Source organism: Diadema antillarum, unplaced genomic scaffold (genome assembly GCF_040938485.1).
Source record: "Diadema antillarum isolate AM-2024a unplaced genomic scaffold, OU_Dant_1.0 seq00001244_RagTag, whole genome shotgun sequence".
NCBI lineage: Eukaryota > Metazoa > Echinodermata > Echinoidea > Diadematoida > Diadematidae > Diadema > Diadema antillarum.
Window position 1 is genome coordinate 212,626 of NW_027272031.1, and position 23,117 is coordinate 235,742.

Sequence of the window (23,117 nt, forward strand, 5' to 3'; positions counted from 1 at the left end):
ACACAAGAACAAAGGCGAGTGTGGCAGCATGTATTTGAAAGGGCATGTGTGTGTGGAAACATTTCCTGACATAGCAGAAGAGCTATGAAACGCACACACAGACACATACACACACGTCTATACACACACACACGTATTACTGGCTGATTCCCATCACTGCAGCTTACAGCAGCCCGGATCTGCCAGATCGCACGTGGAGAGAGGTCTCCTCGCTCTCCACCGAAGTCAGACATCCTACTTGTTTTTCATCACATTTTGCGTGCTAACCACTGGACATTCCCGTTGTTGAAATGAAAAAGTTTCTTACTCTACTTATGAGTAATGTCTTGAAGATTTATACCACTCCTTCACAAGTGTGGTCTTTCTTTCATAAATATGAAAATGATACTTAAAAGGGAACGTCCCAGTTAAGCAAAAGCTCAAGCTCATTCTACAGAGCTTGGAAAATCGTAAGCAATTGCTAGCAAGAGCTAGCAAAAGGTATGTTTTATGCATACGTTTTTAAGCAAATGCTTGGTCACTAGGCAATTGCTTGCGGGCAGCAAGCAATAGCTTGTGCTTGCTAGCAAAAGCTTCTGCTTGCAAGCAATTGCTTGTTTTTATGCATACGGATTCGAGTAAAAGGCTAGCACAAGCAATTGCTAGCGTTTATGCATTCGGCCCAGTGTCTAACTGTTTATATCATGTTTATTGTCACTGATAAGAATTCAAGCAAATATAAGCCGGCTCGGGATGTGAGTGATTGTGTGTGCAGGGAGAAAGGGCAACGTGGCAGTCATCCCGTTACTCAAAAACTATGTGTACATAAATTCCATCACTGTCACAACATTTAAAGTGGTGATGGATATCTGGCTGGTAGAGTTACACATTATTTGTTCATTTTTGTTCATATCAAGGGGCTTATGCTGGAGACTGCTTTCAAAGCCCACATTGTGGTGTTATAAAATGTCCTTTACAAGTAATGAAATTGAAATGCACCGGCAGTTCTACTCACTGAGTTAGTTGTGTATTCTCTTGTTATGAGTGATGTATTATATACAAAACTCTCATCTTGTTTGATGTGTAAAGAATAGTTTTATATTAAAGAGCATATAGTTTCAAAACCTGAACTGTTTCTTGCTCTGTACCTAAATGTGATTATATTGCACAAAGGTTGTATCTGCTCATATAGTGCCAATTATAATCTTGTGGAAACACACCGTGGCAACTCAGTGTTATCTCATTTAACATTATCTTTCTAATTACTGCATATCAGTTCCTTTCAATAATACAAACGTAATTATGAGAGTATACTTTCAGTGTTCATGTGAAGTATCATAAGTCGCACATTGTATTTCCAGTGGTCAACGCCCTTTAGTTTACTCCTGCTCTAGTTTTTTGATGGTATATTGTTATGTTTATATTTTGCTGCTTGTATTTTGTGTTCATTTGCTATAACATATTACAATGCAGCTTATGTTTGCTTCCAATATTTGTTAATGTTATGTGCCGTTGTTATGCGCCGAACCTCTCTGTAAGAGTAGATTCTCAGGATGGATACAATGAACACACAGTGAGATTACATGAGTTCTGGTTGCAATATAGCTGTGACATGTTAGCTATTATCTACAGGTATTTCATATTCATCTGTGAAACTCTGTATTCTTCACTTTTGTGATTTCTAGTTGCATTCATCTCCTTTTAGTGTTCATTAAAAAAAAAAAAAAAATCTGTATTCTCTCTTGTGATCCCCAGAACAATCCGTATTTGGAGAAGATATCTGGATTGTCAACTTTTACTCCCCGAGGTGCCATCACTGTCATGACTTAGCTCCAACAGTAAGTTTTGTTTATTTTCTTTGTCTTAGAAAAGCAAGAGAATATTATCATTTCTAGAGGGAGACAAATGGAACAAAATTCACACCTTTCTTTGTCTTTAATACTTTGTAACAATTGCTCCTTTGGTAATGAGTGAATAACTGACTAATGGCTGATTCTATTTAATTGTATTCATATTTATTAATCAATTTGTTTGTTTAATTCTTATATGTGTATTATTGTCTATTTGTTGATTTATTTACCTGACACATATCTTGTGATATTTTATGAGTTACTATGTTTCTGCACACTATCTTTGACTTGATTGTCACATCCAGCCAAGAAGACCAAAGAAGCATCCTGCTGTTTATCTTCCATATTATCTGCTGTATTTAGATTATCCTTTATCACACTGGTAGTAATCCCCCTTATTACATTTATTCACTTCCAGATATGTTCTTTATTGTGATAATGTGGATGCTTCAATATGAAGTAAATTCCACAGAATGTTTGATTATCTCGCTGCACTGGTTGCATTTGTTTTAATGGTAAACACAGAAAGCATATCTACTACTCCCTATCTGCCTGAGAAGTGTTTTATTGACATGCCTCCTAGATTGTTTGATTAAACCTGAACTCTGCAGCTGTTCAGTTCTCATACACAGATTTTCCCAGCTCCATTATCAATAGTGTTGAATTACAATACAGTGTAGATAAGTACTGACATATGAGACACAAGTCGGTCATTGGTTGATCAGAAATTATATACTCTGTTAATTGAGAAATAGGGTACTGGCCAAATGCTATAGCAACAACTCTTAAAACTTGTTTAAGTCAAAAGGGTCTGAGTTTTTTATCCTAGCATATGGACATAGACTTGTGTGATAAATTTTATACTACTGCTACTACTGCTGCTACATTGTACTACTGCAGCTGCCCCTGCAACTACTACTATCACATTACTACTGCTGCTGCTATGACTACTACTACTACTACTACTGCTACTACTACTACTACTACTACTACTACTACTACTGCTATTACTTACTAATGCTACTACTACTTCTGCTGCTACTATTACTACTACTACTACTACTATTTCCACCACCACTACTATTACTACAGTGTAGTACTACTACCACTATTAGTAGCAGAGATGCCAAGTTGAAAACATTTTTATGAGTGAGATTTTCATGACTCGGCATCTTGGCGTGCACGCATGTGCGCGAGCGAGCGAGCAACGTACTGTTGTGTTGTGGTGCATACTTCAGTGATTATTTTTACTTATTTTGAAAGACAAAAGGGAAATATACCTTCAATTGCAACTATCACTTTAATCCTTTGAGTAATGTCCCGATGCGTGAGAAAGAAGGGTGTCATGCATGAGATCGTGAGATAGACCCTAAATGCTTGAGTCTCACGCAGAATGCGTGAGACTTGGTAGCTCTGTAGTAGTAGTAGTAGTACTGCTACTTCTACTACTACTACTACTACTACTGCTGCTGCTGCTGCTACTGCATATGCAGTATACAGTACTGTGTTCATTAGCAGGGAAGAAGTTTGATCATTGTACATTGTGTGAAGAATACCAGTAATATCAGCACATTTTGTGAATTATAAAAAGCAGAGTCCATTTGAGCACTGGTTTATAACTCTTGCTCTTGAGACTTTCCTTTTGAACTCTGCTCTATGAGCAAACACTCTCACCATTGGGTATTTGTGCAAATGTTTTGAATGATCTCCTGTGATTACTGTGTCAATATGATCATATGCATTTATGTTGACAGATTATGTTTTGTGCAAACATGGTTTGGATATCACACACAATGGAGTCCCAGATTATATGTGCCTATGGTAGTACGAAATGTGTAATATCACACACATGCAAAAAGGATTGATGTATTGATTGAAGGACTATGAGTTAAATAATGATGTCATTAATGCTGTTTACATGTAAGAGAGATAAAATATCTGTTTTTTATACAGTAGCTAATTTAAAAAAACTTACACATCATTGGATAGGAATCTGAAGCACATTCTATCCCATTTTTTATTGTTTGTGAACTGGAGGTGTACAGTTTATTTAATCTGTTGGAGTGTTGATGCAGTGAAAAGTTGAAAACCACATTGGGGTAATAGAGTTGTTTCATTGCAGTCAAATGGTGAGAGGTACTGCCTCATGAGGCATGATCAACAGTATACGATGTATCATATATATCATGTATGTATATGGTCTGGAATTGCTGTAGATATTTAGATAGTGATCCATACTGTTAATGAGCATGACATTCATTCTGCCACAATGATATGTTTGTTTGTCCACTAGTGGAGAGAGTTTGCCAAGGAAGTAGAGGGCGTTGTCCGAGTTGGAGCGGTCAACTGCTGGGATGACCGGCCATTATGTACTGCCCAGAAGGTCAAGTACTTCCCCACACTGTTCGTGTATCCAAAGGTGAGTACACTCTAGGTACATTCTGGTTCTGTGTAACACTGTTTGGTTGTAATAAGTGTCTGAATCAAAGTAATGGCTAAAACACCTGAAATGTCATGGACCAGCATTCCTTGCCTGTCATCAAATCTACAGTGCACTCCTGTTATAACAAACATTGTTATAATGAAATATATGAACAATGAAAGAAAAATTTCATGTCCCCGAATCATCTATGATCTTTTTATACTTAATTTGTTTGGCTACAAAGAAATTTTGATGTAACTAAAGAATAGTACTGGTCCCGGGACTTCGTTGTAATGGGAGTTGCTTGTAATGCAACAATTTGACGTGCAAAGATGACAAGCGCAGTAAACTTTCTCTTGCTCTCTTCTTCTTTTTCCTTCTTATTATCTAGCATAATTTATATGACATCTAATTGAGTATAAAATGGAAATATGGACAACAAACGCAATGGTCAACTTGTTCTGTATTGTGATAAAGAAACAAAGAGCTGACCTAACAAACCTTTTAAGACAATTTTTGCAAAGTGCCAATGGTATTGTGGTATCCATCTGTGATATGTTGTTGACACAGGTACAGTGTACTGTGAAGGTGATTTACGTTGGCATTGTCACCTGAATTTCACTTCAGAATGTTTTGCAGGCTAGAAATATTATACAATATTCTTGCTTACTGTAATTACCACCATCTTGACTCTTTATTTTGTGCTCTGCCCCATATTTTTAAAATGATATATGTGTATATTTTGAGAATTGATGTCATGTACAGAGTCAAACTTTTCCAAGTGTACTATTGTCCACAGTTTAACAGTCTTCTTCTTGATTTCCCTGGATGCATGTTGTCTTGCCTAGCATGAGGAGTACAAGGGAGATAGAACCCTTGATGAGCTGGTTAAACACGCCCTCAACCTTGTACAGGCAACAATCCATCCGCTTTGGGCAAGTAAGTAAACTGGGCTGGGGGAGGAGAGAGGCACTTACTAGATGAGCAGTTAAATTGTAGTTGGTGTACAGCTGTATATGCAAATGCAATGAAAAGTGCCTACCTTGTGTTTAAAATTTTGTCTTTTTTTTTTGGTTGTTGTGTCACAGATCTTGGCTGGGCATTTCTTTTCTAATGTTAGATGTGATTTGTGCTGCATAGTATATCAAAATAGTATTACATACTGGATGATAATTATGCCATTAGATGAGTATTTTCAGAGATGAGTAATTTTCTCTTTTTGTTGTCTTCTTTAAGCATGTAATGTATCATAGTGTAAGCTTCTTATCTAAAAAAAAAAAAGAAAAGAAAAAAGAAAGTGATGTTTTCTTTGTCATATAAGTCACCTTTTCCAAAAGATGTGTTGTGTATGGATTAGCAATCAGATTTGATATTCTGCTACTGCTACCACAATAACAAAATTTAACCAAAAAAAAAAAAAAAAATGCTCACATGAATTTTTCTTTTTTCTATCATCACAGGAAATTTCAAGACAACACTTTTAGCAGATGATGCCAAAAACCAGCCGTGGGTGATTTCATACTGTGCTCCACCAGAGGGTAAGCAAAAAACATTTTGAATTGGGGATAGGCCAACTCATTTCTTTTCATCTTCTCACATATTTCTTGAGATCATACTCGGTAATGTTCTATAGATTTTTCCTTTTTCAGATTTTAACCCCTTTCAGCTAGTTTTATGGGTTGGAGGAACCCCCACCCCCCCCCCCCCCCTCCAAAAAAAAAGAGAGAAAATGGTAGTAAAAAACATTGCTAGATTGATAGAAATGTGAACTAAGATGAAATGCGTTTGTTTTGATCCAAAGTTTCCACCATATACCAAATGAATTTATGCACATGTAGACTCCCTGTAATCCTGCCTCCAACACAGTATTCATTACTTGAACAAGCCATATGGTGCAGAAAGACTGTCCACATTATGATTAGTACAATGATGCATTTCTTTTTAAACAGATGTGACAAGTTTTCTACTTCAACAGCTACAGGTATAGAATCACAAAGGCTACAATTATAGGAAACTTTCATAATGAGACATCTCAAAGTAGCTTTGTGTGAAAAGGAACTTTGCGTTGAAATGAAAATTGTCTGACATTTTTGCATTGCAGGAAAGTGATACAAAGTTGGTAAAGAATTTATTTACAAGGTAGTATATATCTTGAACTCTGCTCAGATGTGCTCTATATTCAGTACACTATGGCTATGGTGTCTGTGTGAATTGCTCTCTTAATAACTTGACATACCCATACAGTTTGAAACACAGTGATATTCCTTGTACTCAGCCAAGTGTGAAAACTTGATCATGGAAAACATATGTCCTTACAGCATTTCTTCCTTGTCCTTGACAAAAAACAAAAACAAAACAAAACAAAACAAGGACCTGTAAAAAATAGATATTCTTTGTGCAATGCATCCCATTAACTTCACTGATTGACTGGTGTTACAGGAACAGCTGGTGACACACAGGATGTGGCTCAGGTTGGTTGTCTAGACAGGGAAGATCAACTGAAGCTGGCGGCCATTTTGGTAAGTAGCTAGGGGAGGAAGACTAGCCATGACTGACCACTCCTTCTCGGACACTGGCCCGATGACAGTTTTGTGTCACAATCAGAATAGGTGTTGTACATGAGTGTACACTGTATTTAAAGGAAAAGTTCACCTTCATAAACATAAGGATTGAGAGAATGTAGCAATATTAGTAGAACACATCATTGAAAGTTTGAGGAAAATCAGACGATCCGTTCAAAAGTTACAAATTTTTGAAGTTTTTGTGCAGTACCCGCTGGATGAGAAGACTACTGCAGTGTATGAATAACTTAAATGTCACATGCGTACAACAATATAAGGAAAATATAAAGAGAATTTCACAAAATTCCATCTTTTGAAAAAAGTACACATTCCCCTGACTCGTTACCGACAAATGTTATGGGTAATATTAGTCCCCCTGCCTTTACAAAGAGGCAAGTCAAGTGCTCTTTTATTATGCGAAAAAAGTGAAAATATGTTGAATTTTCTTTTACGTTTCCTTTATACTGTTGTACGCATATGACTCACAAGCTGTAGTAGTCTCCTCATCCAGCGGTTCCAACACAAAATTTAAAAAATTCATAACTTTTGCATCGATTGTCCAATTTTCCTCAAACTTTCACTGATGTGTTCTACTAATATTGTTGCATTTTCTCAATCCCTATGTTTATGAAGGTGAACTTGTCCTTTAATGGACTGCTGAAGTCATGTGTGATTTGAAACAAAAATGGTGGTAGGAGGGACTAGGGAGTTATGATATTACGGACCTGAATCTTTAGAGTTTCAGACTTCACTGATCGATTATCAAGGATTCAGTGATAGTGTTCAGATATGAAGAGAATATAATGTATATAGGGTATGAAGGAAGGAGCATGTTACATTAACACATCATATGTCCATGAAGGGTAAATGGAAACGAAACTCTGGTACAGTACCTTAATCTTTGTTATATAATTGTATACACAAGGGAAATGTAGTTGATGTACCATTATCTGGAACTTGGAATCTATAATGTTTTCTTTTGCACATAGAAGGAAGCTAGATATGTAAGTTTACCATTTAGTGGGATTAATTGTCAAAATGGTTCTAGAATAATTGTAGCAATTACTACCGATATTTTATGACAACACATGTATGCTACAACTTGATCTTATGTTTAAGCTTTAGCATGTAAGCGGTTAATACAATGAAGGCTTGTATCCTGTGTTTGCTACTCACAAAGTCACATTTAGTTAAAATTTCATTTGTTTCCACCCTGCCTCCCTCTACAGAACAAGGTTGTCAGTGTTGGCTATGTGAACTGTGTGGCCTCATCACAGCTCTGTGAAAAACTCAAGATAGAGGATTCCACCATTAGGTTCTACCAGAAGGCGAAGGAAGTTACCAAAGGGGGAAAGGTATGTCCCTCACGTCTTGACTCTTGAAAGAAGATGACTCATGAAGTGAATAATGAATGAACGAATCAATGTGCCTGGGAATGAATGAATGAATGAATGAATGAATGAATGAATGAATGAATGAATGAATGAACGAATGAATGAATGAAGGAAGTGAGTGAATGAATGAATGAATGAAGTGAGTGAATGAATGAATACATGAATGAAAGAATGAACATTTCTATTATTAACCTGTTGAGTACAAGTCCCGAGTATTATCGGGCAAGTGTCAATGGGAAATGCGTGTTGTAGCAAAATCAGACCGTCCTCGATGGGTTAACATTAATGATTACTTTTTGTGTGTTTGGAAATGTAAGTTGATTGAAATTGATTTATTCAGTCTTGGTTGGAGTTCAAAGTTTATTGTAGTAAATAGTCATAACTGCATGGGATGGTCAAATGTATCATACGTATATTGACCATCATTTTGTTTATGAAAAGAAAATTTTTTTTTTTTTGTTTGGTTGGTTTCATGCTCTCTCCCATAAAAGTTGAGTGATACTAATATACAATGGTGATAAAAACAGAGTAGTTGTAATACAGTAGCTTAACAGATCAATATCTACACTCAACTAGATTCTGAGAAACATTGTGAAGGATCTATCGTAGCAGTGCTTTTAACCATAGATGTGTTTGTGTGATATTTTTTTGGGCTGATGTATGTTTCACTGGCTGCAACATGGTGAAGATTAAACAGTGCACCAGCATCTATTAGGTCTTTATCCGTTACAGCACAGATGCAGCCAGTCAGTTAACTTTCAACAGGTTTTTCTTACCACTTCAATCAAATGTTGACTTATTTTGGCAGGAGTTGGAATTTGAGCAGCCAAAGCAAATAGCAAATGAGATCATGAAGCAACTGCCAGATTTGTCTACATTAACAAGTTCAGAGCTGCAGGTGAGTCTGTATTCAGGAATGTGACTAATATACCAGCTGTAAAAGTGGAAATTTTCGTAGTGTTGAATTTTTCACGCATTTCGCGCAACCGGACACCAGCTTGAAAATAAGAGCATGTGAATATTTTTGCTTGTCATATGTTTTGGTAGTTGATGTCTTGATTCCATGGAATTAAAAATAAGCGAAACTCATCTTACCCAGCTGAGCGTGAAAAGTTGCTCATGCGAAATAACCACTTTTACACTAATAGTAATCTCGCATCATCTTCGTGTGTTATCTATGTTTCGATTCTGAGTTCAATCAGGGCTTGAATGAATGCTGGTTACTCATGTACATGGAGAGGCTATGTCCATCTTTTCACTTTCATTTCATATTATTCAATGATCATGCAAAACATGTTTCAGATTTCTGTGAGTTGTCTTGTCTGATGAGTCCAGTTGTAGTTTGACTTCAAAGCTACTTGCGATTTGCATGTTTTGATATCATTATATTCAAAATTGAACCATTTTGTCTTTCGGACCGAGACAGAAAGCTCGAGATGACCTGGTCAGTGGCAGTCAAGGCCAGCCAGTGGTGACTTATTTCATGGATAGTCCTGGAGATCAGGACCTGGAACTCAAGAAACTTCCACATCTACTGACCGACATGAAGGTGAGATATGATTCTTGCTAACTTGATGTGAATGAAATTTCCCTGTAACACCACATTTGGTGAAACAAGTATTATGCAGAGCTCAGAAGCAGTTGTGGCTCATAGGCCCAGGGCCAGTAAAAAATGATGTTGGCCCATCAAATGTCACAAAAAGCTGATATGTTGGTGAAAACTAAAATTCCAAATGGATAGATATGCTTCCTTTTATTTAGGACCACTTCATTTCTTTTTTGGACCACCAAGAAAATGTGGAGACGTATCTTGGAACACGAAATTTGTTTTTCAAGAATAACAACCATTGCACTGGCCTTTAACCATTGCCGTCTGGGTGTTGATATCCCCCTCTGCATCAGAATTGAGACTAACTGCAATACAATGAGAGCCACTTCGATCTCCCCATAGATCATTGATGTCAACAGGGTATTGTGAGTAGTACGCTTAGTTTACATTCAGGGTAGCGAAGGCCTTATCCAAAGGCTACCATTTTCACTGGAAAGCATGAGTCGTATTTTTCTTTGTCATTTTTCCTCTGCTTTGCACGTCTTTGTGTTTTTTTACGTTGTTTTTGTCTGCTGTTTTCATCCAGGTTGGCAAGTTCAACTGCAGCAATGACCAAGCACTCTGCGATAATTTGTACATTGGCAACAAGTTGCCAAAGGTGGCGCTGTTCAGAAGGGGAGGAGGATATGAATTTCATCATGGTAAGATAACGTTATAATCATCATGTTAAACAATTACATTTGATAGAAATTACTTCAGATTATGTGGTGACATACAACAAAGTGACAGTAATGCAGGCAATGGAGAGCTAAGTGTGGATGTAATGATGTTGTAGCAATTTGTTCTCGTGTCTTTCTGCATGCAAAGTTGAATATTTACAGAATTGACTAGGAACCGTATCCGGGAAGTTAGGGTTAGGTTTAGGGTTAGGTTTAGGGTTAGGAGTTTGGGTAAGGGTTAGGATTAGGTTCAAGAGTAGGATTACGGCTAGGGGAAGGGTCCGGGGTAATTTCCCAGGGGTAATTGCCCTAGACCCCTAGGAACAACACAGATATTGTAAACTTTAATGTCTGTGTGGTAAACAGAATGGCACAATGAATATTCAGAAGTTGTGACATGTCTGTACTTGAATTGCAGGGCGACTATTTGCCCAGGACATTGCAGCCTTTGCCAGGAATGGCTTGAACTCCAGACTACGTGTCCTGGGTCCCAAGGATTTCCCAGACCCAGTCATCAGCAGCCAGGAGCCATGGTTTGTGGACTTCTTCTCACCGGTGAGTTCTGGCTTCCCTCTCAACTTCTTTGGTTTGTTTTGTAAATATGTTGGTCCCCTGCCAGAAATCCTCCAATACCGTCATGTATTTGGGATACAATTGTAAATCCTGGATTTCTCAGTGAAATTTCACTTTTCTTGGCAAATCATGTCTTCATTCTTAACTCTTCAGCAGAGCTGCCAAGTATTGCTTCCTGTAATATGAAGTATGATTTGTCGTTATCAAAGATCAGAAAATGTACAATTCAAATGAAAAAAGAAATTTCTTAAATTTGATTGAGCATATGCTTTTTATTATTATTTTTTTTAAAACCAAAATATGGTTTTGCATTGTGTATCAGCATAATGTTGGTGTTTTTTTTTTTTTTATACTTTTGAGGTTGTCAGCTCTGCTTCAGGTCCCATTTCAGTTTTGAGTATATCATGTGCCTGGGACCTCCATTTGACCACCTGTCAAAGAGATAAAATCTTTTGAATGTTAACAATAGGAAAGACATAGTAATACCTATTAGATTGTAGTGAACCCTAAAAGGACAAAGTAATGATTGTAGGGCATAATAAAGCATATTAGGGGATAATAATGCATATTAGGGCATAGTAATCATATTATGGCATAGTAATGCTTAATATATTGCATTAACAGTTTCATACAAAGTATGTAAGATGAATGCATGGCCCATAGTCTTCACATAGACCCATAGCATAATTTCCCTGTTGCCATGACTCTAATGAGAGAATTCTTCCTCATCTCCATCCCAGCACTGCCCCCCCTGCCGACAGCTCCTCCCAGAGATCAGGAAAGTAGCCAATCAGATGCCTCACATCAACTTTGGCACGGTCGACTGCACCACGCACATGCCGCTCTGCAACCAGCAAAACATCCGCTCCTACCCTACCACCATCATGTACAACAGCTCCAAACCACACATGAATGTGGGCTTCTCATATGCACATGTTCTCAGGGAATTCATTGAGGTATGTCCCCCTGACTAAGCTTTAAAGTGTCCAAGATATGTTCTGGACATAAGGTTGACCTATTGAACATTTTATGCAGATCCAATCATTGGACCAGTAATCAATTATCTTTCACTGTTGTAATTGTGTTTTCATGTGTCCTTGCTGAAGCTCAATGTGTTAGGGCAGCTCTGGTGCTCCTAAAGGTCAGATTCTGTTGAGATTTGAAAGTGCATGAGTTATGAACACAGCTTTAGTCTTTAAAAGCCAAGCAACAGTGTTTGAGAGTTACATGAATGATGTGATGCCAATACTTCCTTGAGTAGAATTCAGTAATACCATTTGATGGGATGAATAATGTGTGTTAGCTGCAGTGAAATGATATGAATGATTTGCAGAACTCAGCAAATTAAGCATTATGTGTTGTACACTCAGCAATGGGATTTTCACTGGTTAAAATCTGCTTTCCATTGGCCGTTTTAGGACACCTTGAATCCCAAGGTCGTGGCACTCTCGCCCTCTCTCTTTGACGACCTTGTGAAGAATCGAGGGCGGAGTGACGTGTGGTTGGTGGACTTCTACGCCCCTTGGTGTGGACCGTGCCAGGCTCTCCTGCCAGAGTGGAGGAAAGTAGCCAAGGTAAAACAACTTTCTTTTAACACATTTGTCCTCACAATAGGCATACATGGTACATATGTATACTGGTATGTCAGGACCACAGTTCTAGCAAATAGTGAGATACAGTGCTGCACCAGTCAAGCGGTCTGTCATATTCATATTAAAAGGTCATTCGGGATGATTTTTATGATTTCACATGATGTAGTACACATATCAATAGTGTCGTATGTGACCTTGCATCACAAAACCAACAAAAAGTTGCCAGACATGGATATTTAGTTAAGAGCAGATTCTGAAAGAGCAGACTTTAAGCTTTAAAATGATGTATAACTCAATTAAACTGGACTCTCTTAACCTATCTAAATATTTTAAAGTATAGGGGCTATTCAAGTGCTTAATCTTTACGAAGCCATGCTAGCTGTGAATAGAACGGAAAACAGGATGTAAACCACCGGAGCAATAACAATGAAGGGATTATCAGATTAAGCTGAAATTGAGCATGCTTTATTCATGCATTCTATCCATGATTGAGGCCAACTTTCAAAGCAGTAGCATCATCCTTTCTAAAGTCATTAGAGTTGAAAGTGAAGAGTGTGTACAGGGGATTTTAAGAAATGAAAAGGGGATTCTATAACTTCTTTAGACACACCTACTGTAATCACACTATTCTACAAGAAAGTGTTCAAGAAAAGCTGCTAAAAATGCAGTTTCCTGTTTGTTTCATGATCCCAAACTCTACCATAGTGTCTAAGAAGACTTGCTCTTTCAGAAAATATGAAAAACTCAAGATTGGCGAGGTTGACCCATTTCACCTATTTTCAGTCCTCACACAAAATCAGTGCGTGTGACTTTTTGTTGTTTTTGTAATGCAAGGTCACATATACAGATTTGTGGAATTTATTGTGGTCCTTGAGCTGATAAACCAATACTCTGAAAAACCCTATATGCAAGACACTTGGATGATGACATGGGAGGCTCACATATTTCAGTGATGTAGCGATATACATTAATTCCATTACAATGCCTCTTGCTAAACAACTTCACCTGTGTAGAATTTATGCATGCTTTCTTCTCTTGTTCTACTTCCGTGAACATCCAATCATGCATTCGTATGTAAAGCTACTATATCATCTTCCTTGTTCATTGTGATTTGTAATGAATTTGGAAGAATTCTGTTCCTCATCCCAATCAATGTAAATTCTGAAACAGTGTAACCAGTATAACTAATTTATAAATGTTTAAATGCAAAAGTCTAAAAAATCAGCCAGAAGTCTCCTTTCAACTTTTAGCTTGTCCATCCATCCAGACTTTGTGTTTGTATGATAGCTTATTCAGTGTTAATTGGATTAAACAGCATGGGTGGATTCAGTAAAAATTATTTCTGTTTCTTCGTAAACCCTGCCCCCAAAAGAAAAATAAACATAAACACTCATTTCTGAAGGTTCTGCCAATGTAGAATATTTCACAGTATTGAAATTTCTACAAATTTTGCACTTTTTTGAACTGAAGCAAGCATAAAGAACACTTTGATATCTTGAGTAAAATGTCAAAGTATGTGCAGAATAAACTCATCCACAAAACGAGAGAAATTCACTGGAATTGACCTGAGTGTAAAAAGTTGATAAATCTAAAGTTTCCACTTTTACAGTAAAATGGGGTAAACCACCAGTTTTGTAGTGTATGAATCATGCCTGTTTTTTTATTTCACTGATCAGAAACTAAACGGCACAGCCAACGTTGGCTCAGTGGACTGCGTTGAGCATGACAGTTTCTGTACACAACTGAACATCCAGAGCTACCCAACTATCCGAGTCTACCCCATGGGACAGACAGGATTACATGGATTCAGGTGAGTGTTTGAGACTGGGGGCAGAGACTGGTGTGGAGATGAGTGTTAGGGACTGGTGTTATAGAGTGGTGTCATAGAGCAGTGTTATAGAGCAGTGTTAGGGACTGGTGTCAGAGACTTGTCAGAGACTACTGCAAGAGACTTAATGTCAGAAACTAGTGTCAGAGACTTGTGTCATACAAGTTGTGTCAGATATTAGTGTCAGACATTTGTGTCAGACACTGGGTGTCAGAGACTTGTATCAGAGACTGGTGTCAGAGACTAGTGTCATAGAGTGATGTCAGAGACTGGTGTCAAAGACTGGTATTGTAGACCAGTGTAAGAGGCTGGTGTCATAGACTGGTGTCAGAGACTGATATCAGAGATTGGTGTCAGAGACTGGTGTTCTAGACGAGTGTTAGAAGCTGGTGATAGAGAGACTGGTGTCAGAGAATTGTGTCATAAACCTTGATTACACAGAGCTTGAAAGCAAAATGAGATAGTACCTACAAAATACCAGTACTGGTGTTCTGTTGCTTTTTGGTAGTCAACTGCAGCTAGTGTAGTTGTATCAGACTGGTAACAAGAGTTAACAGGAGCCATTTGGGTACTCCATGAGGATGCTTTCATGCCATGATGACTTTGTTCCCTTCCCATTCAGCCATTTTGAAACATAATAGTCATGAAGAGAATACATGCTTTAAGAATGATTTACCCCTAAACATGCTGTGTTCATGTTTACTTGCCTCTGTGCGAGTCCTGCATTCATGGTTGAAGGAAAACAGCAGTGTGCAATGTTTGTGTTTTCTTACCATCGGCTTATAGCTAGTGCCTATGCCTGCTGATCTTGCTGGATTGTCTTAATATGTGCATCACTTGTGGACATTCGTCCAGTGATCTTCCCAGCATTTCAGTTTGAAACTTAGCCAGTTACATTAAGACCTCTTTTTCTTAAAGTCAATAACTGTAATGTATCATAACTCCTCAAATAAATCTGGTACTGGAAGGTAAGCACCTTATAGCACTCACTTGCTGCAAACCTCCATGGACACATGAAGGATTCAATTTCCCAGGGGCAAAGTCCATTGTTTACCATTTCTTTCATCCTTCAGAAAAGAAAATGTGAGGCTGTTAATGTAGTGAATGCATGGTGAAAGTGAAGATTACTTGCTCAGTGACATAGTATAAAAATAATGAATGTTTATGAGTGCAATGGACAGAATATTTCATGAGGTGAAAGATGAAATGATCCATTCAATGAGGCGCAGCTGAGTTGAATGGATCAAACATTTCATCTTTCACTGAATGATGTATTCTGTCCATTGCACGAATGAAAAACATTTATTTGTTTTGTATAACACTTAGAAAAGATTATTGTCATTTGATGCTTAATGAATTTAGAAAAAAAGAGAGAATGTGCGGGATCTGAGATTGAGAGAGTGCTCACTGAGCGCTTTACGCTAGCCTGCTGTTGCATACACTCTGCAAATGCAAGCGTTTTACATGCGTAGTATACCAGGCTTTTGGCATGCGTGCAATGGAGCAAATTGCATGGATTCAAGATTGCATGGTAAATGGAGCCATAATTGCACGAACGATGACGTATTAGTAAAATGAAATGAATGATCAATGGCAATCAACCAATCAAATGACAAGGATCTATCTAGGTGTTATATAAATGCAGGTAGCACACAGATATGAACAAGAACTCCTGTCTCAATTTGTTGCACAGGAATTACAACGGCTGGAACAGGGATGCCATGTCCATCATGGGCTGGGTCTACAACTTCCTGCCAATGTCAGTGGAGACCATCACCCACGGCAACTTCAGGGACCTGGTCCTGAGGAGCACGGAGCCATGGGTGGTGGACTTCTATGCTCCCTGGTGTGGGCCGTGCATGCAGTTCATGCCCAAGTTGGAGGAGATTGCCAAGGTACCTTGAAACCGCAGACAGAATTTTGTATTGAAAATATTTTTTTTGTGATGAGCATACACTATCTTATAGTGTACTGCCAAGTGAGGACTTTGTTATTGCTGCAATTACATGTCAGAAAGCAACTCATAAGCATGAATCACAATGATTTTCATGCAGAAAATTTCTACTGTTTCGTACCTCCACAAAAGGTCAACATTTTTTAATCCTTTGCTGAGGTGATGTTCTGTAGTTACAAAATGATACAATGATACAATCGTGGCGAGTGGTTTGTGCGGCACGGAGACGAACGCAACATGCTACCTCCCCCATTCTGTATCAAATGTAGTGACCCCGGATGAGAATAGCGCTGGCTCAATGGGTCAGCGAACAACACTCTAGACTACAAGAGTTCTGTGCTACAAATCTCCTGACTCAAAATGGCTGTCCGAGCGAGCCACGAGAGCTTCCGAATGGATGCACACTCTCAGTGCGCATGCGCATGAAGAGAGGCCAAAAGAGCCACGCGTCTTCTGGCCTCTCTCCTCCAATCACCGCAGCTCGCGGTCACAATGTTTGTGTATGATGCGTACACACACACGCACACACACACACGTGTCTCAGTGGCAGCACTGTCCCACACGTTTATGGATATAGCACCGAGTCTGACATTGCGCAATTGCATGCACAAACTTCGGTCGTTCGGAGTTTACGTACCATATCGGATGACGATCATCCGACTTTAATGCAATGGATTTAACGTCGTGTGTGCACCCAGTTGCAAGCACTTTGTTTGTGGTGGTGTGGCTTGTTTATACCTACTATCGAAGTGTGCATGCGGCCATTGCTTAATCATACATTAACCCATTGAGGACGCGCTGATTTTGCTACAACACGCATTTCCCATAGACACTTGCCCGAGTATACTCTGGATTCGTCCTCAATGGGTTAATACAGTGGACACCAATATTAAAAATGACTTTTCTCATCTGTATTGTGTTTTCACAGGCAGTGAAAGGATATGTGAATGTTGGAAAAATAGACTGCCAGGTATACCAATCCACCTGTAATCAAGCCAGCATTCAAGCTTACCCCACCCTCAGGATATACAGGGGTACAGACACAAAGGGATACTCACAGGTGAGTCTCAATGGTCAAGAGTTTGACCCCTTGTCACAACTTTCAGTGATTATGACAACTTCATTGGACTTACTCGGGTCCATGGAATTTCCTGCCTATGATAAATGCGTGACTACAGAAGAATTTACTAGGCATTTAGGAGCTTTAAATAGACTGCAATATATTTCAAATCCTACTTCTATCATCAAATTAAATGGCTTATTGTTATCATTGGTTTAATTTCACTTGTATTACTTGTATTACAACAGTTATTTAATGTGTATGATAAGTGGAATATCTTCACACTTACCTGTCTGTTTAATTAAGTTCTGTTTGTGAACTTTGTGAAAGAAGATATGTTTTGTTTATAAGTTATTTCCACATTGGCTTTGTTTGTTGGAGGGGATTTTATTTTTAAAACCATCCAGATTTCCCTAAAGCTTTCTACCTCTGACGCAAAAATGAGCTGTAACAGTATTTTACGATTTAAAACAGATTTGTTATGTCTTGGAATTTGTGTATTTCTTACATCACAGCCTTATTTGCTGTATGTTCATAAATGTCAATATGTTTTTTTTTTTTTTTTTTTCTATCTCTCAAATCTTGATTTGACAGCATTGGTCTGGAGAACATGTCTATCAGAAAGAACCTCAACATCTCATTCCATATTTACAACAAAAGTTCAAGAAGAGACTAAATGTAAGTACCAGCATTTTATTTACTAAGATATAAACATGCCTTGTTTACCAAGCTGCTAATGTTTTTTTACAGTAGGTGATATGTCTATGTCTGGGTTTTTTTTTCCCTTCCAAAAATGTATTATGTCACAGTCTACTTTTCCACCTCTGCTTTGTTAGTGTTTTTATATTTTATTTTGTTCATTTGTTATGCTGAATTGAAATTGCTTAAAGGACAAGTTCACCGTCATAGACATGTGGGTTGAGTGAATGCAGCAATGTTAGTAGAACACATCAATGAGAGTTTGAGCAAAATCGGACAATCCGTTCAAAAGTTATGAATTTTGGAAGTTTCTGCTCAGTCACGGCTGGATGAAAAGACTACTATACAACTGTAGCTTGTGATGTCACATGAGTACAATGATATAAAGAAAGAATAAAGAAAATTCAACATATTTCCATTTTTCTCGCATAACAAAAGAACACTTGACTTCTCTCTTTCAGAAGGCAGGGGGAATGATATTACCCTTAACATACATCAGTAGCAAGTCGAAGAAATGTGCACTTTACCCAAAAAGTAAAGTTTTGTGAAATTCTCTTTTTGTTTTCCTTATGTAGTTGTACGCATGTGACATCATACACTGTAGTAGTCTTCTCTTCCAGCAGTGACTGCGCAGATACGTAGAATATTCGAAACTTTTGAACGGATTGTCCAATTTTCCTCAAACTTTCACTGATGTGTTCTACTAATATTGCTGCATTCACTCAATCCACATGTATATAAAGGTGGACTTGTCCTTTAAAAATTGTTACTTTCTGTGTAGAAACATCTAAAATGCTGAATGTATGATGAAAATGATAATAATGATAGTGTGAAAATATGGTTCAGATGAAAATGAATGAGATTGCTTTTCTCAAAGTAATATAGCAGTTAATAATGTGTAATAAACCAAATTTGTATCAGTTTTTTCTTTTATTTGTAAACAAAAAGTAAAAAAAAAATCCATTCCAAGCATTGTCATGTGAAGTAATTCTAATGAATGTTGGTCAAATCAGGCTCCTGCAAAGAGGGCCACAAAAGGACCTTTTTTCCTGAACAACTCCTCACAACTTTTCTTTGCTATCATACATGTAATCCTATTAAATGTACAGCCATCCATCTTTATAAAAGGGAATAAACGCCCCTGGATTATAAACCCTATATGTACCCTGGCAGTTTCCATAACCTGCCACGCTTTTTCCTGAGCAGTCAGTGATCAAACCAAACTTGACCAAGTTGTAGATTAGCAAGCCTACTGAGGTGTAGCAATGTGCTTTAATCCAGTAAGGAGGTCATGGTGACACAATAGGGAGTTGGGGGGGGGGGGGTAGGATTAGATTATCTTTATTCATTGATACTTGGTTTCCAAAAACCTGTGTCAATTTATATATAAAGCATTCCAGTGTGTGTGCCAATTGGTGAACGAACGGTGAATTTCTGCGCCCCCAAAAGAAAACAGGTTACTGTAGATTTACTGTATATTGAGAGGAAACGTTATGGAAATGAAGTGGGCATCTTTGTCATAGACATGAACCAAGTATGTATGCAAGTGTTAGCTCAGTTTGGGTAACATCACATGTTTTTTTTTTCATTGTTTTCATTTGACAGAGTGCTGGACACAAAAAGGATGAACTTTGACCCTTGCCAGTAGTTTTTGCAACCTCTGCCTCTTCCAGTGGGCTTGAAATGCACAAGATGGTATTTTATGTATAGATGTTGGTACGTATGTATTGACATAGCCAGGGAATGTGACTGAGAGTGTTGATTAAATCAATATAGTGTGAAGGGACATGCAGAATAAATTGAATGATAGGAATGCAATTAGTAGTAGTAAAACTCAATGCCATTATGACATCATGACTACATTATTAAACATGTACAGTACACTCCCATTATCATGAACATGGTTATAATTAAATTTCGGTTACAATGAAGTAAAAGTACAGGCTGCATCATTATCCGCTCTATGTTTTTTATTGTTTATTTGTTTGGTTATGACGAAAAATGCCAGTCCCGAGGACTTCATTATAATGGGAGTCTACTATAGTAGAATATTTTACCTTGAGAAATGCTTTGTAATTCTAGGTCACAGTAATAGCGCATAAATTAAAATTATGTCTTTCATTCGCTGGGATTTCTACACACCAGCTTTTACTTGTCTGCTCATGGTGTGTTTTCTCATAGGTTCTAAGATTTGCAATTTTATGTAAACTTCCTGTACTTTGTCAACTGTAAAGATTTGTCAGTGGTGAGTGTTTTTGTTTCATTTTTTAATAAAGCCTATTGCCAGGAATGCCAATGAATGCGAAAGGGACACCATAAATGAAAGAATTTGTGTAGATTTAAGAAGTTGTGATACACTGGCCCAGTTTGCTAATACTGCCATAGTCATTTCTTATGACCCAGCATGAAAGTGAGCATGTAGGACTGATTGGAGTAACTGCTTTTGTTTATATTGCATGCAGGCTGAGAGTTCACATTTTTAAAACAATATGTATTAAGTGATATTCTCTCATATTGTTTATGAAACCTGGCTACTATCAAATACAGTGCACTCCCGTTACAACGAACACGGTTATAACGAAATTTCGTTATAACGAAGTAAATCTTCTGGTCCAAAAATTATCACCATTAAAGTCTATGGTACAAAATTCGCTTACAACGAACTCGGTTATAGCGAAATTTCCGTTATAACGAAGTCTTTTCCGAGCGCCACAGACAAAGAAAAACAAAAGAAATGTGCTCCGTTATAACGAAATGCAAATTGCTTTCGAAAATACGTAGCAGAACAAACATTTATAGTGTCTCTGCATGGCCATGGGTGAACGCTTCACACCAGTGTGTTCGCTCCTTGTGTCCCGCACAGTTTCTGAGGGGAACTTGCGTTTATTGTTGTAATACAGTTATCCCATCACATTTCACATAGCTTTCCAGTGTATGATGGGTATTCAGCAAACATAATATGATATATATACGTAGTTCCTTGTTTTCGTTATATATCGTATTTGTTCGGTTATAACAAAATTTCGTTATAGCGAAAGAAAACTGCCGGTCGCGAGCATTTCGTTATAACGGGAGTGCACTGTAACTATTTCTTGTGTAAGGCTTAATTTATTTATCAAATTACATAGGTTATGAGAGCAGTATATTAATATATAAAAGGGCAGTTAATAATACCTGATACAATTCACTGAAATTTAATTGTATTTTGACTGAGAATTGTATAAAATATTCACTGCCCAGTTTGTCATTATGCATGTTTTTCGACTGGACAACGTGATTGGCATGGTGTGAATAACCTTGAGCTTTATTGCCACCAGACTCTGGAACTTACTTAATATCCTAATTCAATATTTTCCATCCCATTTTGATAGAATGTAGTATAATCAAGTTTGAGTATATTTATTATGGAATTTGTTTATAGGCGATTATTATAACCAAAAATATCACTTTTATTAGTATGCTTGGTTGTAGAACATTTCATCATCTGAGACCCAGAAGGATGCTATCGTGTTCTAAGATTTGGGCATTAATAAAGATGAAATAATCAATTTTCATTAAATAAAAAGCTTATTTAATCAAAAGTGGTTACATTTATAAGCATTATTCCAAACATTGGGTAAAATACTGTGCACTCCCATTATAACGAACATGGTTCTAAGGAAATTTCGCTTACAACGAAATAGAAATTCAGGCGGCAGCATTATCTGTTCTATGTTTTTTTCATTGTTTATTTGTTCGGTTATACAAAACGAAAGAAACCTGCCGGTCCTGAGGACTTCGTTATAACAGGAGTCCACTGTAGCACCCTTGTGGTTTTGATTCTTAACATTTTAAGAAAATAAAATAATCCAATATTGACACCATAATGTAAAGGAGATCAAGCTCTACAACGTGATACCAATAATTCAGTAGGCCTACCCCCCCCCCCCCCCCCAAAAAAAAAAGATTGAGATAACGCCCTTCTGATTCTCAACTGATGATTTGTGATTGATTGGCCTTCTTCCAACACCTCTATGCTGTTATTCGTAATACCAATCATGAATGAAGCCAGTTGAAGCTGAATGCATAAGTTGTATTGTGATTAGATGTGATAATGTGATTATTTATGAGCCAGGAGACATCTTAACCAGGGCACAAATCCTAAACAGTGTTGAGTAATCCAGTAATAGTCACTTTGACTGATGGAATGGCTCCATGCACCCACGAACCATCAGTGACCTGTATGATCTGCATAATATCAATGTATAAATGTGCAGGTATACATTCAGTGTGGGTATGTAAAGGTGTACATTGTTTGGATGTACATTTGTGCATCAAGCATTTGGATGTCACATACATGTACAGTATATTCAGTGTATGAATGTACAAAATGTACACATGTATGTGCATTCAGTGTGTGGATGTACATGGTGTACAGGTGTATATTTAGTGTTTGGATGAACATGTGTGCATTCAGTTTATGAATATTATGACATACATTCAGTGTACAGTGTATGTCTGTTCAGGTGTATATTCAGCTGCCTTCATACATGTACATTACATTGTATCTGTATCAGTAAGTGCTGAGGCTTTACAACTTGAGAGTCTAACAAAATGAGCGAGTGGACAAAACATGGCAGAATTGAGCATTATGTGGGAAATGGTTTTTTGAAACTTTATGACTTGTCAACTCAAAGGATGCCACTCTTCATCCCTCTATTCTTCTGTGATTTGAGTGAAATCATTTTTCAAGTCACATAGAACTCTAGATTTCTATGAGATTTCTGTGAGATTTTCTTTGTTGCAATGCAGTTAATCTATCAAGTCTCAAGTCTTTTTTTTAGAAATGATTTTACCCTTCATTTGCTTGTGTTTCATGTGATAGTAGAGTACTGATTATATATGTTATTTTTTATCTGAACCATTTGGTGTTCATAAATACTTATTTGGGTTGTTGC

At 37.6% G+C, this 23,117-nt stretch overlaps 1 protein-coding gene across 1 annotated transcript in view; it reads left to right on the plus strand.

Moving 5' to 3' along the window:
• LOC139745238 (dnaJ homolog subfamily C member 10-like) overlaps window positions 1–19,815 on the plus strand; it is a 31,695-nt gene extending 11,880 nt beyond the window's left edge. The window contains exons 5-20 of the mRNA XM_071655643.1: window positions 1,735–1,817; window positions 4,123–4,248; window positions 5,100–5,190; window positions 5,712–5,789; window positions 6,691–6,770; window positions 8,042–8,167; window positions 9,015–9,104; window positions 9,633–9,755; window positions 10,342–10,456; window positions 10,893–11,029; window positions 11,788–12,003; window positions 12,466–12,621; window positions 14,316–14,449; window positions 16,161–16,362; window positions 17,350–17,481; window positions 19,786–19,815. Coding sequence (XP_071511744.1) covers window positions 1,735–1,817; window positions 4,123–4,248; window positions 5,100–5,190; window positions 5,712–5,789; window positions 6,691–6,770; window positions 8,042–8,167; window positions 9,015–9,104; window positions 9,633–9,755; window positions 10,342–10,456; window positions 10,893–11,029; window positions 11,788–12,003; window positions 12,466–12,621; window positions 14,316–14,449; window positions 16,161–16,362; window positions 17,350–17,481; window positions 19,786–19,815 — 1,919 coding nt within the window. The remainder of the gene's footprint in view (window positions 1–1,734; window positions 1,818–4,122; window positions 4,249–5,099; window positions 5,191–5,711; window positions 5,790–6,690; window positions 6,771–8,041; window positions 8,168–9,014; window positions 9,105–9,632; window positions 9,756–10,341; window positions 10,457–10,892; window positions 11,030–11,787; window positions 12,004–12,465; window positions 12,622–14,315; window positions 14,450–16,160; window positions 16,363–17,349; window positions 17,482–19,785) is intronic.
• The last annotated feature ends 3,302 nt before the right edge of the window (window positions 19,816–23,117 follow it).